Source organism: Brassica rapa, chromosome A02 (genome assembly GCF_000309985.2).
Source record: "Brassica rapa cultivar Chiifu-401-42 chromosome A02, CAAS_Brap_v3.01, whole genome shotgun sequence".
NCBI lineage: Eukaryota > Viridiplantae > Streptophyta > Magnoliopsida > Brassicales > Brassicaceae > Brassica > Brassica rapa.
This window is the reverse complement of record NC_024796.2, coordinates 6635089-6650666: the sequence shown is the minus strand read 5'-3', so window position 1 is coordinate 6650666 and position 15578 is coordinate 6635089. Positions and strand designations below refer to the sequence as shown.

Here is a 15578-nt window from a genome sequence, read left to right as displayed (position 1 = left end):
TATAAAGTAGAAGCTAGTGCTAAACCCCAACACCGTTCATTACATCATTAATTCAACAAACACGTGAAGCAAAAACACAAAATAAACATACAACCGAGTACTTTAATTCGGCTACCAAACAATAAACTGAAAAAAACTTTATAATAGGGGGGAATTTAAATAAACATAATTACTTTCCCTCAAAGCCATAAATAAAGTTTCTAAACGAAACAAAAACAAAGGAAACATAAAGTGAACTATATAAGCCAAGAAGAAGCAAACAAGCAGAACAAGCCAACCACAAAACCAGCCTGAGCTCCTCCCACAATCCTAACCGCACTGGCTTCATCAGCATTCTCATCATCCGCATCTCCATCAGGCCCTTCCGCAGGTGAGTCGGACTCACCAAAAGAATCATCAGGCGATGGTGCAGCCTTCTTCTTCTTCTTCTTCTTCTTCTTCTTCTTCTTCCCTTTGGCTTTCCCTTTAGCCGGTTTAGGAGAATCCGCAACATCGCCATCCTCTGGTGCTGGAGCAGGAGCCGGAGCTTCAACAGCCAAAGCCTTAAACAGCTCTTTAGGCAATAAAACCTTATCCGTGGCATAAATAGCCAAAGGCTGCTCGTCGATCAGAGTGTTAACAATCTGAACAGAGTTGATCCTTGTTGTGAGAGTAACTTTCTCTCCATCGTTCTGTACAGTGAGCTCAAACTTGTTGGCTCCATCTGTGGCAAGTGTGTTCATCGGACCATTGTTGGATTTGAGCATGGCCATTGAGTAATAGGTCGGGACAGCGAGGAAATTGAGGAAAGCTTCTTTCTTTGGAGCAGTCAAGTTCTTGTATTTGGGCAAGAATGCTTTCATGGCGTCATCACCTGGACAGAACACTGTCATGCCTCCTTCCACACTCTCCTGTTACAAACATAAACACATTCCAAAAACAATAACAATTGAATCTCTTCAGTCTATAGATTTTTGACTTTTAATTATAATTTGAAATGGAATGGAATTTTAATAAATTTATTTGGTAATGAAGTCAATACGTTTGACTAAATACATTGGTTACTCTCGAAACCTTTTAACTTTTGGTTACAAGCCAACAGAACAACCACATGCATATTATCTGATTAAATATCATTACTTAACAATGCGAATTAATACTATAATTAGTATAGTTTCTAATTTGAGTAACTACTATCACTATTCACTAATCAGAGTACCTGATGTCTTTTTCATTTAATTTAATTTCTACATTTATATCGCCACAAGCATCTATTACTTGATTAATGTTTTATTTTCATACTTAGGTAGTATTTGGTAAACATAAAAATTAATCACGGTTTTAGTAATGTTAGTACCAGCGTCCATTTTTGTAGTTAATTTCTACGTACAGTGACATGCATTTACTAATTAATTAGTTTTTCAATTACGAAATGGCTAATTACTGAAATAATCATTTATAATTACGTATACTTGATTAGGGCTTACTAAGCACCTGATAGGTTTTTGAAGCTCCGGGGTTAGACAGAAGTGTCTCGGCGAACACTTTACAGCCATGAGCCGACATGATCCCGCTAATATTCATCTCCGCCGGAGCTGTAGTCGGAGCCGAGGCCGCATCCGACGGTAATATTCTACTAATCTGTATAACGGAGATGTTGTACGGAACCTCTTCTATTGACTTGACGAAGAAGGAAGACATATCTCCGCCGTCGGGACGGAAGCCGACCTTGCCGCCTCTCAGCATCGTTATATTGACGAATCCCGTGGTTCCCGGAGCAGCTCTGGTGGCTTGGAAGAGAGTGGCGGCGAGAGCTGAGCCGCCGCCGATCTGGTGGAGTTTTTTGGCGCCGAAGTAATCGAGGAGGACGTGGAGGGAGAGGATGTTTTTGAGAGTGGAGATGGTGTAGCCTTTGGAGGTTAAGGCGGACATGGCGGCGTTGTTGACGGCGCAGATGGTTATGGTGGTTCTCCGGTTGATTTCGTCGGCGAGGTGAGTTTTGGTTAGGAGATGGTTGAAGGAGGAGAAAGAAGGGTGGTTTGCTAAAAGGCGCGTGACGTTGTGCGCGTGTGTGTCGACGGCGAGGAGGAGGAGGAGGAAGAGGAGAATGCTGGAGGTGATTATTGTACTCATCTTCTTCGCCATTGTTGAGACTGTGGAGAGACAATGTGATGTGTGGGATTTTGAGAGATTTGTGAGAGAGTGAACTCTGTACTTGAAACTAAGTGATGTTTTCTTAAACGGACTTTGGATTGTGGTTGCAGTTACTATTGTACCATTAAGTGTTTATTTAATTTTTTTACTATGATTGTGTTTTAGTATTTAATACTATCAACGATGAATTTAAGTTATGGTTATGGACTTGCAAGTTTGTGAATTGTGACTACACACTCTGCTCCCACCTACTATGTACATTAAATTATTGAAAATCTTTTTTGAAATTATTTTATTGTAGTTTTCCATGTAGAAAATGTATAATGTGTATTGTAATATCTATGGACAAAATAAGTAATTAGATGGAAACACATTAATTTATCAATACTATTAAAACAGAAACATGCCCCATTGATAATAGTTGAGTCCAATTAAAAAAAATATACATCATCTACATAAAACTGCTTATATCACTTTATCAATACTATTAAATTTTCACGGCAGTTCTAGCAATTCTAAAATCCTACTTTTCAGGAAAATTTGATTGCCACTTTTTAAATAAAACGTAAACAACAATAACAAAGCAGTTTCATAACCACTAATGTCCTATTTTTAAGGACTACAAACATATAAAACTTCTATTTTTCAATTAAAAAATCTATTCTACTAAACTCAATTAAGAATTTTACGTAACCACCTTACACAACCAATTAAACTCCTATTATAAAGGCAACAAATTTTATAAATGACAACAAATTTCGTGAAATATATATACAACTCCTATATCTAACTCATTATCCTGAAATATATGTACTCCTGTGACCCCAAAATTTAAAATCAACAAACTTCCATATCTAACCAAAATCCAAATTGTCACTATTTATTTAAAAATTTTATTTTTCTAGATAGTTTTTTTATAAGAAAATTAAATTATCTAATCCATCTATTCTATTAAATTAGGAACATGATCAGTTGATATTATTATGGAAGTATTATTTATAAAAATATATTCTACGGGTTTTAGTTTAACGGGTTTTAAATAGGTTATTCGATTAAAAATATTTGTTAAATGTTTAGTGAAGACCTTATTAACCCATTTACATATATATATTTAACAAAATATATTAAAAATTATCTTTCAAATATTTTTCAAAACTTTTGTTCGGTTTTCTGTGCGTGTTGGATTTGATATTGGTTTTCGGATATCTCTTAAGAACCATTCAAGTATATATGCCAAATCTAATAGATTATGAAACTTTGATTTTTGGGTCGATTCCGAGTCAGATTTTTTGGATACGAATATTTTTCTTGACTAATTATGTTAGGTAACTACTAAGAAAATATAATATGTTGCAAATTTTAAAAATAAAGTTTAAAAATAATTTTTTATATACATATGACATATAATTATGCAATTTGACATATTTAATATAGTTACCAAAAATTATATTAAATTAAATTAATACTAAAAACAAATATGATTACAAAAATAACACAAATACAAAAATTAAATTTCTCAAAAAAAAAAATAAACAAAAAATAAAAGGGCGGGTCAGAATCCAAATTGTCACTATTTATTTAAATCCAAACGCAGCTTTTGCGGTTGGTAGCGGTTGTCGGCGGTTTGCAACAATCACTCAAATCGCTATAAACCGCTTCAAACCGCTACGAATCTCATAAATTCAAAAGCTGGCTCCAGCTAACGTTTGCGGTTGCGGACGGTTGCGAGAGGGTAAAATTTTTTTTTTAAAAACAATATATATACAAAAGTAAAATTAATTAATAAAAAATTTAAAATTGAGATTATGAAAATATTAAAATATATCTATTATATTTTAATTAATATTATAAAATTTTATAATAAAAAAAATTTCAATAAATTTTCAAAAATTAAAATTATAACTTTCTAAATATAAATTTTATATTTATTATAATTTTATGATTTTTGATATTTTTATAATTATATTAAATGTAAATATTGTTAATTTATTATTTGACTGTTACCACATTTGGTAGTTAACCAGTCATAAGTAACCCGTAAACGCACCAATTTTTAACCGCAGTACCAATCGTACAAATCTCTTAAAACCGCTAGAAACTGCAACCGTCCGCATCCACAAACTCCCACAACCGCAACCGCAACCGCTGCGTTTGAACCAATTAAGCCAATTAAGACGTTGTCGCGATTTTTAACAATTCACGTGGCCCTGGATCAAAATTTACAAAATTCGTATTTAACGTCATGGCAAATTATTATGTATAATTATAACATTATTATAATTATACATGAAATAAAAAAATGAAAACCATATAATTTTAACGATAGCACATGTAGAGTATCCAACATCACAAATTCAATCAAATTATCAAAACCTCTTACTAATAGTAATTAAAAATTTAACACATATGATTACAGAAAAATACAAATATCATTACAAAGAAAAATATGAGACGGAAAATTAATATTTTACAATAAAATAAAACAAAAAATATACCCGCCCTTTTAAGGGCGGGTCAAAATCTAGTTTTATTATTAATTTCAGTTATTGAATTTAGTTCGAGAATTTGAAGTCGAAGAAGCGCATGAATGGGCGATACGTAACTGTCAGCGAAAACCGGAGATGAGCCAATTTCGTGGTTGAAGGCCATTTGAATAACTAATCAATGGTTGTGGATCAATATACATGCCACGTATGTAGATGGTAGAGATCTTCTTTTTCATGATACGATAAATATGATATTAGGTTTTCAAATTGTTTTCTCCTACTAAGATCTGTAATTATTGTGTATTTTCTAACTGCCTAAGTTGTTGTTCATGTATTAATATGAAATGTCAATCTATAAGTGATTAATCGTTGTCTTAACGCTGGTGTTAAAATTTTGAATTGATTTGTTAGCTTTTTCTGTTAGAACTAAACCAAATCGGTTATCCTGTTGAACAGCAAAGCTCAGAGAACATAAATTATTTTTATTCGAACTTACACTGCAAAAATTCTGAGATAATAACAGAAAAGAAGGTGGCTTTTGATAGATCTAATATTTATCAAAACCTATGCATGCCCTAGAAGACAACAAAAGCACACGATACGACAATCATCAAAACATAAACCGTCACGGAAGAAGAAGAATAGTGAGCCACCGCTGCTCCGGTTCCACCTCCTCCTCCTTGCCCGCCACCGCTTTCTCCTCCGCCCAGAGTACCGTAAGGATAAGGAGGAGTATAAAAGTAAGGATACGGAGGAGAATAATACGTAGAGGGTGGTGGTTGGTTGCAACAGCCTGTCGGAGGAACAGGAGGGCAGCGAGAACGTGGCGGTGAAGGAGGTGGGGGATTACCGTATGGAGAGTAGCCTGTAGAGGGAGGCGGCGGCGGAGGATTACCATATGGAGAGTAGCCTGTAGAAGAAGGCGGTTGAGGCGGTTGGTTACATGGGTAAAGAGTGCAGAGACCAGAGTTTGAATCCGAAGCTGAGTTTAGATTGACAAAGCTGAGAAGTGATATATAAAAGCTAATAAGAGAGATACAGAAAGAAGCTTGAAGACACAACATGGTTACTTTAGGTAGAGAAGATGAGTTTGGTCTTTGGTTGCAAGATGAGACTTAATAGTAAAAAGAGATAAACAAATTTCCTGTGTTTCGTAGTATCTGCCGCATGGCATAACACATGTCGTAAGTTTTGGAGAATTTTTGAACAAAACGTTTGAATCTTTTTAAGTGGATGTAGAAAAATGTTGTCGTGTAATGACAAATTAAAGCGGATTTAGAGCCAGTTACCAAAAAAAAATCATGAGTTTCAAGATGAGTGTGAAAAGTTTGGATCTCTTGTCATGTGAAAGATTAACTATGGACTTCAAGTAGTCAGTAAAGAAGACCTAACTTGACGTTGAAGAACTTAAGCTCTTATTGTTTTTTTTTTTTGGTCGATTTGGGTTTAACCATCTACTCCCTCTGTTTCAAAATACATGAAATTTTAGAATTATGCACAACTATTAAAAAAATTGTTTTTTTTATCTTAAAAATATTATTAAACTATAAATTAAAAGATATTCAACCAATCACAAAACAAACAACAAAATATCATTGGTTACACAGTTTTTGATAAAATAAAAGTGCATTAATATATGAAACTTTTTGTTTTCCAAAGATTCTTTAGTCATTATTCGAGAAGTGATTTTATGAATTTTGCTTATGTGTTATTATCACATTCATTTCATTAGAAAATATAAGATTTTTTAGTGAAAATGATGACATGTCTTAATTCACAAGTCAAATTACATTTCTGCTAATTATTAGAGAAGTGATTTTATGAATTTTGCTTATTTATCATTATCACATTCATTTTCATTAGAAAAAGATAACATCTCTTATATATTAATTGAAGTGACTTACAACTTTTCATGAATTTCATAATCTTTACAAAAATAGGTTGGTATATCTAAATATATATTATAGTTTTTATTAAATTAACTATCAAATTGATTAGTAATGCATAAAAACTATTTTTTTTATTATTTCCTTAAACAAAAGCTACAAAATTAGCTAATATGATCAACATATATATGACAATTAATGATTTTGAATAATAAAGATTTGATAATAATTTTGTATCCTCCATCTCTTTTGTTTAATTTATATTATTAAAAAATTCAAACAACTACATTAACCATATAATAAAATTATATTTTTTTCTTATATGTTATATTTTGTATTTTTTTAAACGACCATAAATTACTAAAACTGTTAAAATTCTTACAAACAAAAATTGTGAGCAATTATTTTACTTTTTTTAATAAAAGATACAAATGATCATAAACGCATATGAATATGAAATATCTTTTAATAGATATTCAGATTAAATATATATTATATATATATGTTAATATCATTAAAATTTAATTATATACCATATAAAATAAATAAAATAATTTCTTTGATTTATTTAATTTGATTTATGTGCTTATTCTAGTTTAATTATATGCATAATACGTAAATGAGCGAAAAATAAATAAAAATATGTAAATATAATTTGTATACATAATGTTCATCCCGGGCAATGTTCGGGTCTTAAACTAGTGTCTTTGCAAATATGATGACATGTTTTAATTTTTTTATGATATGTTAAATTTCATTTATGAAGTCTTATATATTCGTAAGATACTTTAAATATAACAATAACTTATATTTATCACTATGAATGAAATTTTTAAACTAATAACATAATTATAAATATATAATATTTTTTACATTAAGTTAGAATTGAAAAATAAAAATATGTAAATATCTCAAATTAATTGTGTATATATTTTTTAATTAAGTGTTCTAATTATGCTTTAATTCATTGATATGAAAAAAATAATCAGATTACTAAATTAGTAAATTCATTCATAAATAATCCCCATAAAATGTGTTTGTTGAACACTATTAATCGACTTATTGAGTTCATTAAATTAACAAAAATATAAACATTTAATATATATATACATATACATAGTCATAAATAATATAAATAAACAAAAAAAAATTATTTTTATAGTTTAACTAAATCTAAAAATAAAATATAAATTGATAAGCCAAAGAAAAATATTTAAGAAAAATTGTTTGCATTTATACTGAAAAAGCTAAAATGTTTTTTAAAATATTAAAAGTTAAAATTTTACTTTAGAAAATAATATATTTTAGAAACTTGAAACCTCCTAATTAGTGAATGGGTGTTATGTTAAATAGTTAATGAGTCAATCCCATTGGGGTTCACATTAATTCAAAACGGATAGTTGTATTTTTATATATATATATATATATGTATTCTTATGTTTGTGGATTCTCCTTAGTTGGAAAAAGAGGCAGGTGCTGAAAGAAACAGGTCTTCTTCTGCTTAGCTCTCTTGGTGTTTTTGGATACTTAACTTTGAAGAAATGGAGAGGCGTAAAAGTATAGAAAGAGCATCGACGGAGCTGACTAGAGGTCTAAGACAGTTTAGCTACAGAGCTTTACGCAGCTACAAAAGGGGTTTCACTCGCTCGAGTAGAGTCATTGGACGAGGAGCGTTTGGGCATGTGTATCAAGAATTAGAAAAAGGAACTGTCTCTTTTACTGGTCACATAGGCTGAACCGCTGAACATATAAATTAGTTTGGCTTCAGCTTTATCTTATCTTCACCATAAATGTGAGCAGCAAGTAGAGCCGTGCACAATGAGTATTTTAAAATACATTTGACTCAGGCCTCTAAATTTTTTATACAATTTAAGAGCGCCATAACTAGTAAAATGAACTATGTCATATTGGCTCCATGTGTTTTCTAAATGTTAACATGAGTTAGCTTCTCAGTTTTGGTGTGCTTTCTTTATTACTTCTTTTCCTAAAATAAAAGCTTTTCTAACTAAGAAAATAATCATAGGTTCCAAGTTTATATGTACAGGCTATATTGATTATATATTCTAACTTACATATACAAGCCTCCAGTTTTTAAACTGCTTTATGTCTTTATGAACCTTTACACAGCACTGGCAGCTAGCAAGTGGTTCACAGAGACATAAAGACAAGCAACATAATGCTTGACGTAAACCTTAACGCTTGGCTCGGCGATTTTGGTCTTACTTGGCTCACTGAGCACGATAAAAGCCCCGTCTCGAGTCTCTCGACATTGACTGCTGTCACGATGGGGTATCTCCAATACGGCACTGCGACGACTGAGAAAACAGATGCGTTTAGCTACGGAATGCTGATTCCAGAGGTCACTTGTGGAAAGAGGGCAATAGATAAAAAACCAGAGGGCCAGAAGACTGTGAATCTAGTGGACTGGGTTTGGAGATTACACAGTGGAGTAAGAGTTGTCGTCAAAGCTGTTGATTAGAGATTGAAAGGCCAGTTTGATGAGGAATTCTGAAGAAGCTGTTGCTCGTTGGGCTAATGTGTGCTCATCTAGATAGTAACGAGAGATCATCTGACTATGAGATGGCGTTCTTCAGATACTAAACAACGAGGTTGAGCCTACTTCGGTTCCGATCGAAGACGAAACCTACACTCTCTTTCTCTTGTGTACTAACTACTAAGTCTTGGTGACATTGTTTCAGAAGAAGGAGACGCCATTGTGTACGTTGTATCTTAATTTTTTTTTAAATAATTGGTTTGTGATTTTGTATAACAATAAGAGCCGGTGGTAGGGCAAAGAGTGCAATGTCTCAGGGCCCACAAATAAAAAGGGCCCTTAAATATTTTTACTCAGGTAATATAATTTTTTAAACAGTTTAGCTGAATATTTTTGAATAAAATTAATTTAAGAACAAATACACTATGTATATAAATTTTCTTTTACTTATTTTCGAAACTTATACAAAATTCTCATATAAAATAGTTTCAAAATTTGTTATGTTGAAATTTTATTTAGAATACAATATTTTCCTAAAGCTTCATTAAAAAAACAATTCCCCAGGGCCTTGAAAAAAGTTGAGCCGGCGCTGATTAACAATGTGTTTGGTCTTTGGTTCAATGAGTTTATATTGAACGATTAGGTTTTTCAATTCATATAAACCCATCTCTGAGTCCAGACCAAAAGCTCATCTAGTTTTACATAGGAAACCAGTTTCAAGATCAGTAAAACATGATTATCAAAGGCTTATCATTTCATAATCCATCTTAGAATCCATGCAAGTTAAAAAGGAAGGTTTCAGATCTATTTTTGGAATGGTGATACTACAGAGCAATCAAAACAAACCCTACTTCAAAGTTGATGAAGAGTAAGAAGTATATATATAGTCATATAGACATATATAGAAGGTCTTGATCATCATGTATGTGGCCTGAAAGATAAAATTAAACCGGTAGGGTTTGCATATCCGTGATGAAAACAGAAACTGTGAATGAAGAAATCAAGAAGTTGCCTACCTTCTTTGACACTGAAGCAACCTTGCTGAAGCATGCATAGTTTCTAAAGTGTGTGTATAACGCTAACTTACGCTCACACGCGATGATGGTGGCAGAAGTAAAGAGAGCACACTCCCGACAAGGGCAAAACTCTCTTTTTGCTAATCCCGGCTTGTGCTCTCTTTCTTCTGTCAACATTTTCTCATCGTCTTCTCCTAGACGAAGAAGAAGAAGTGTGACGTGCTGTGTAAGTAAGCAGTGAGGATGTGTATGTGACTCAGATTTATAATGGAGGAGAGTGATGTACTGGTTACAAACGGTGACAGAAAGTGGAAACTGGGTATAGTGGGTAAAAGAGAAAGCTGAAAATGGTCCTAAAATTACTTACAGCCATGAAGCTGGAAGTTTCTACACATTTAGAGATTCTCTCCATTTAACTCTTCTCCTACCTTTTCGCTTTCACATTTATGTATTTCTAATTTTCTTTTCTGATAATTTTCGTCTTACAGTTTCGTTTCAAAGTTTTTATACGATAATATTAATAAGGTAACATGTTTCTCCAGTTTTCCATTTCTAATAATAAAAGTATAAAAATTTACTGTTTTGAATTTTTTTTGTAAACAATTTTCCATTTCTAATAATGTAAGAATATGTTTTGAATTTTTTTGTCGACAATTTTCCAGTTCTGATTATAGAAGTTTATAAACTATAAATTTATTGCTCTGAAGTTTTACATGACATAATATGCAATTTTGTTGCTATGTCTGAGCCAAAATTTATAATAAGTAAATGTGTAAAAAAATTGATAAAATAGAAAAAAAATATTAAGCTGAAAAAGGGAGCCACGCTTGAGATTCGGAAGTTGCTATCACCTAATTGAGCAAGGCAAAACTTTAAGTAGTCATCGACATTTCACCTACTCTACTCTCCTGCCGTTTAATCTCAGCCTGTCGTTACACACGGATCCTTCTAGTTCTGGGACCCCTTCAAATTACCCACATGTTGATATTACACGTTTCAGTATAGGCGTATTACCAACAACTTTATAAACTCATTGCTCAACTTGTGTATGTTACTTTCAACACTTTCTTTGATGGACCGGCCGGTTCAATATTTTTATGGAACCTAGGGCAAAAAGATTTTTGGACCATCAAAAATTATATTTTGTTAAACAATTTTACAATTTATAATTTTTATAAGACTTTACAATTGAAAATTCATATAAAACTGAGCCCTTGTAGTTTATTTATCTAATAAAATATTTATGTTTATATAAAATATGTATATATATATAAATCTGACAGGATACGGGATTGGACCGGGTGGTCGCAAAACCGGCAAAGGATGGACACATTAGTGAGGAAAACTTTAAAGAGGCTTTGAAGATGTTTTATATGATGGAAGCACACCGCCTTATTCTTAGTAAAGTTAGCTATGTGAATACGTTTAGATGGCTTGTGTAATCATGCAGAGTTTGATCTAGGGAGAAGCTTTTACATGAGAATGAAGATAAATGGGATCGCTGTTGGGCAAATAACATACACTGAAATGATTGATAGCTTATGCAAAAATGGCTAACTGAATTTTACCCCAAAAAAGGCTAATTGAAATAAGCGGTTGAGATGCTTAATAAAATGACCAAAGATGGTAGTGATCCTCATATTGTCACATATTCCGCATTATAAAATGGATTTTGCAAGGTGGGTAGGTTTAAAACTGCTGAGGAGACAGTGTGTAGAATTTACTGAGCTGCTCTTAGCCCAAATGGCATTGTAGACTCAACGCTGATATACAATTATTGAAGGATGTGATGCATAAAAGAAGCTTTAAGAATTTATGAAGCTATGGTCCTTGAGGGCCATACTCCAGAATCCTTATGTTTGTTACTCTTTCGTTGCTTATTTATGGTTGTCATGTATTGTGTTATATGCTTTCCAGGTGAAGTTGCAGCTTATCACCGTGAAGAGCTGGATGTGCAAAATCAACGATCTGTAGAGGAACCAGCTAAAAAGTCCCTAGAGCTTTGCCTGATTCACAGTATGCATCTTATGTAATTTTGTCTGATTCACAAATTAGCAATTAAGTATGCAATCATAGTTATACTTTTGTTTTTTCTTGTTTCATTGAGAGTCTTGATGTGAGTGCCAACCAGTTCCAGAAGCTAGAGCTCTTGAACTTGTGCTATTATGCAGAACATGACAAGCCAGACAGTGAAACGTCTCTTTCACTGGCTGTTTTCGCTGACAAATACAATTCAAAAACCATAACAAAAAAAGCTCAAAACTCTTAACTGAGTTTTTATAACCTCTAGATGTGTTTATAACAGCTGTCTTTACTCCACTTGTGTTAAAGATCTTTAATTATTTGTTCTTTCTTACACTTTTTTTCTTTTTACAGAGACGGGAAGAGGAGCAAACTCTGAATAATAGCTGGGGCTGTGTTGGCAATTCACATGCTAACTTCACTTGTAAATGAGCCTGAACTCTTTGATATAATGAAATGTAGAGCAATGGAAGACGCAAAGGTGGTTCTTCTATGTGTGTGTTTGAGGAATCTTTTGATGTAAATATTGTCGGAATGGAGACAGAGAGAAACTTGTTTATGTTGTGTTGGGATGGTGTCTGATGGATCTTGATGCAGACAGAATCTAACACTTCGTCAGATTGCATCACTGGGTTTGTTCCATTTTGCAGTACCACTCGTGAGCCTGTAACACAAAATATTATTATTATATCCCTTCTCAATGTGTAAGATTGTCTGTTAGTCTTCTAACAATTGCTATTACATTTATGCTAATTTGCGTTTATGCCAATATTGTACAAATACATGTATATTAGTGTCGCAACTACTACCCACCAAATAATTATAAATATCAAACCTGTATAGTTTATTGTAATGGCCTATGTAACTACAGATGTACAAAGAAAGCTAAATCAGCTAGTGGGTTAAGGAGTTTCATAAAACTGGTAGATAATGATAGCTGATGACATTTAAGATTATACTTTTGTCAATAACAATATTGTTTACTCATGTCCACTAAACATAATCATAATTCATTAAACAAATAAACAACTTGAGAATTTTTTATTACAATGAACAACTAGTGTCATTATTTTAAACAAAACCATTTCAGATATCTTTCAAAAACCATGATGTTATAACAAGTAATTAAAAATAAAAAAACTAGCCAATTAGTTTTATGATTATAATCCATATTATTCTGAAAAGTATATAATAATAATGAATTATTATAAAAATGAATGCTAAAAGACAAAACAGTGCCAGCAAGTCACTTGCAATGCATCGGTCCGAACCAACATATAGGCGCTGAATTAACAGCCGTCAGCCAGCTCAACTTTCCGTTTTAAAACCTAAAGAGGTCACGTCACTAAGACTAACTCCGTTTATATAAACCGTTACAGACACCGCTCCATGAAGAAAAAAAGAAGAATATTAAAGAGGAAAAAGCAAATAAAAAGAAAGAGAAAGAGAAAGAGAGAAAGAGAGAAGAAAAAGAAAAGTCTCTCTCTCTCTCCTCCTGCGGATCATATTTTTATTTCTTTCCTTTGGGTTTTCTCGGCGGCTTCATTCGAATCGTTTTTTCCTGGGGGATAAAGCTTCCTCCTTTCTGAAAACGCCATGTCGGTACGTTCAAAAAATCTCATCTTTTTAAGAATTTTCCTGGAGAATATACTTCGAATTCGATTTGATGAGTTTAGTTTCATTTGCTTAGCTAGATGTGTTGCAACCTTCGATATTGAATAGAAAATAGATGTGAGGTTGTGATTCTGATGAGATAACCCTTTTCATGGATCTCTGATTTATAACTTTTAAAGTTTCGATCTTTGGCTTCTATTCAATTTTGAATTTGTTTGATTAAGCTTAGATTTATAACAGAAAAATCAACTTGGAAGAGTTCTTTTGATGAGGATTGATTTGTCTTTTAGCTTAGATATTTTTTGATCAAAGCTTAGCTTAGAGAAGTTGTCTCCTCGGATCACTTTTCAGAGATTGTTCTTGGTTTATATGAGAGGTGAAGAGGCATATGAATATTGTGTTTATGGACAGGCATAATTAATTTAGAGACAAAAAATTTGATTTCACTAGTTTGAAAATTCGTTTGCTTGTCACCTAATAAAGTGGAAAGGAACTTCTCTTACGGTTAGTTTTTGGTAATCTTTTTTGACTTAGTGTGTGTATAATGTTTGCTGAGAAATGGAAAGATGATTAGTTTAAGCTATTGTACAAACCTCCAGGGCCGTCTCAAATTAATTTGAGGCCCTGTTCAAAAAAAATATTAATCGTATATTTTATCAAGTAATTTTAAAATTTTAAAATTTTGTTTTATTTTTTTTAATTATAAGTTCTAAATTTAGCATTATATCTAAAGTTTTAAAGTTTCTTACCATAATTTATCTATATATTTCCAAAAAGCCTTAAATTTTTTATTTTTATATTTCGGGGCCCTGTTCGACCGCTCCACTTGCGCGTGCTGTCAGACGGCCCTGCAAACCTCCTATGGTTGATGGTATTTAAACTCATTTTGGAAAGGTCACATGCCCCTTAACAACGTGTGAACACACAACGTTTCTCTGATGTATTGCCACAAAAGGGTTTAAGCATTGATTTTTGAAATTTTAATTTTGTTTCTCTGGTTTCACATTTATGACAGGACAAAGGCCGCCCCTTGCCCAAGTTTGGAGAATGGGATGTGAATGATCCAGCATCAGCAGAAGGTTTCACAGTCATATTCAACAAAGCTAGGGATGAGAAGAAGACCGGTGGCAAGCCAGGATCGCCTGGTAAATCCACTGATGGTCATGCTAAGTCCGGAGGAGGAGGAGATCCTAGTAAACCCCAGCCTGTAAGTTAATCTTCTTCTTCTCCTTCTTGGTCTCTTTTGATCCATCGTCACTCATTACTGTCTCTTTTGGTTTTCAGAAAAAGTGGCTCTGCTGCATGCAGTCTCCAGCAGTGGACTCTTGACGGACACAAAGATTGGATTTTACTTGCTGCCAAGTAAAAAAAGAAAGGAAGGTTACATTGCTTAGACATGTAAAGCAATGTTCTTTTTTTTTAAAATGTTTTATTGTCTTTCTTGAAAGTATCCACACCACAACAAAAAAGTTCTTAAGATGATTTGGAGCCCCCCTTTAGTATTCACGATAATGATTTTCCTTCTTCTTTGAAGTTGTTTGTTATTCTAATCGTGTTGCAACTTTTATTGGAAAACCAGGAAAAGAGAAAACGAAAAAAAAAACATAGTTATTGTGTGTCTATATATGTAATGATTCTCATGGGTGTTTTTGGTGTTATATTTTAAAGGATACTCTGATCCTTTTTGTTTTGCCTTTAACATCAAACAAGCTGCTGTATTATTGCTCTTAGTAGCTTTAACAAAATAGCATATAGAACCACACAAATCATCGTAAACAATATGATCATCCTTGGAGGTCTTGGCTCCGTTCTGACAGTCCATGCATGTAATTAGATATCTATTTTTTCGGCCTTACCATGTGGTCTAAGTTTGAAGGAAGAGGAAACCGTGCATCTCACGCTTGAAGACACAGAGCTAAGTTTGAAT

At 32.8% G+C, this 15578-nt stretch overlaps 3 protein-coding genes and 1 long non-coding RNA gene across 4 annotated transcripts; 1 reads left to right on the top strand and 3 right to left on the bottom strand.

The window, feature by feature from the left end:
- LOC103851861 (fasciclin-like arabinogalactan protein 1) lies at nt 1-2332 on the bottom strand. The gene is made up of 2 exons (XM_009128733.3): nt 1474-2332; nt 1-890 (listed from the first exon to the last, which is right to left on the bottom strand). Exons 1-2 carry the CDS (start codon nt 2122-2124, stop codon nt 237-239), a joined length of 1305 nt encoding a protein of 434 aa, XP_009126981.2. The 5' UTR covers nt 2125-2332; the 3' UTR covers nt 1-236.
- A 2749-nt stretch (nt 2333-5081) lies between these two features.
- LOC103851862 (formin-like protein 14) lies at nt 5082-6846 on the bottom strand. Its single transcript, XM_009128734.3, has one exon. The coding sequence runs from the start codon at nt 5681-5683 to the stop codon at nt 5195-5197; it is 489 nt and encodes a 162-aa protein (XP_009126982.1). The 5' UTR covers nt 5684-6846; the 3' UTR covers nt 5082-5194.
- Nucleotides 6847-13423: 6577 nt separating this feature from the next.
- Nucleotides 13424-15331, top strand: LOC103851860 (protein NOI4). The gene is made up of 3 exons (XM_009128732.3): nt 13424-13639; nt 14667-14858; nt 14936-15331. The coding sequence occupies exons 1-3, from the start codon at nt 13634-13636 to the stop codon at nt 14978-14980; spliced, it is 243 nt and encodes an 80-aa protein (XP_009126980.1). The 5' UTR covers nt 13424-13633; the 3' UTR covers nt 14981-15331.
- Nucleotides 13812-14741, bottom strand: LOC108870930. The gene is made up of 2 exons (XR_001957603.2): nt 14508-14741; nt 13812-14244 (listed from the first exon to the last, which is right to left on the bottom strand). It is a non-coding gene; the product is annotated as an uncharacterized LOC108870930 (long non-coding RNA).
- Nucleotides 15332-15578: the final 247 nt, after the last annotated feature.

What these genes read in the sequence shown, in the direction of transcription:
- LOC103851861 (XM_009128733.3), bottom strand. Translation starts at nt 2,124, where the DNA reads ATGGCGAAGAAGATGAGTACAATAATCACCTCCAGCATTCTCCTCTTC. An exon ending in GAGCTTCAAAAACCTATCAG is followed by an intron (nt 891 to 1,473) that starts GTGCTTAGTAAG and finishes TGTTTGTAACAG; the next exon opens with GAGAGTGTGGAAGGAGGCAT.
- LOC103851862 (XM_009128734.3), bottom strand. Translation starts at nt 5,683, where the DNA reads ATGTTGTGTCTTCAAGCTTCTTTCTGTATCTCTCTTATTAGCTTTTAT.
- LOC103851860 (XM_009128732.3), top strand. An exon ending in ATCCTAGTAAACCCCAGCCT is followed by an intron (nt 14,859 to 14,935) that starts GTAAGTTAATCT and finishes TTTGGTTTTCAG; the next exon opens with AAAAAGTGGCTCTGCTGCAT.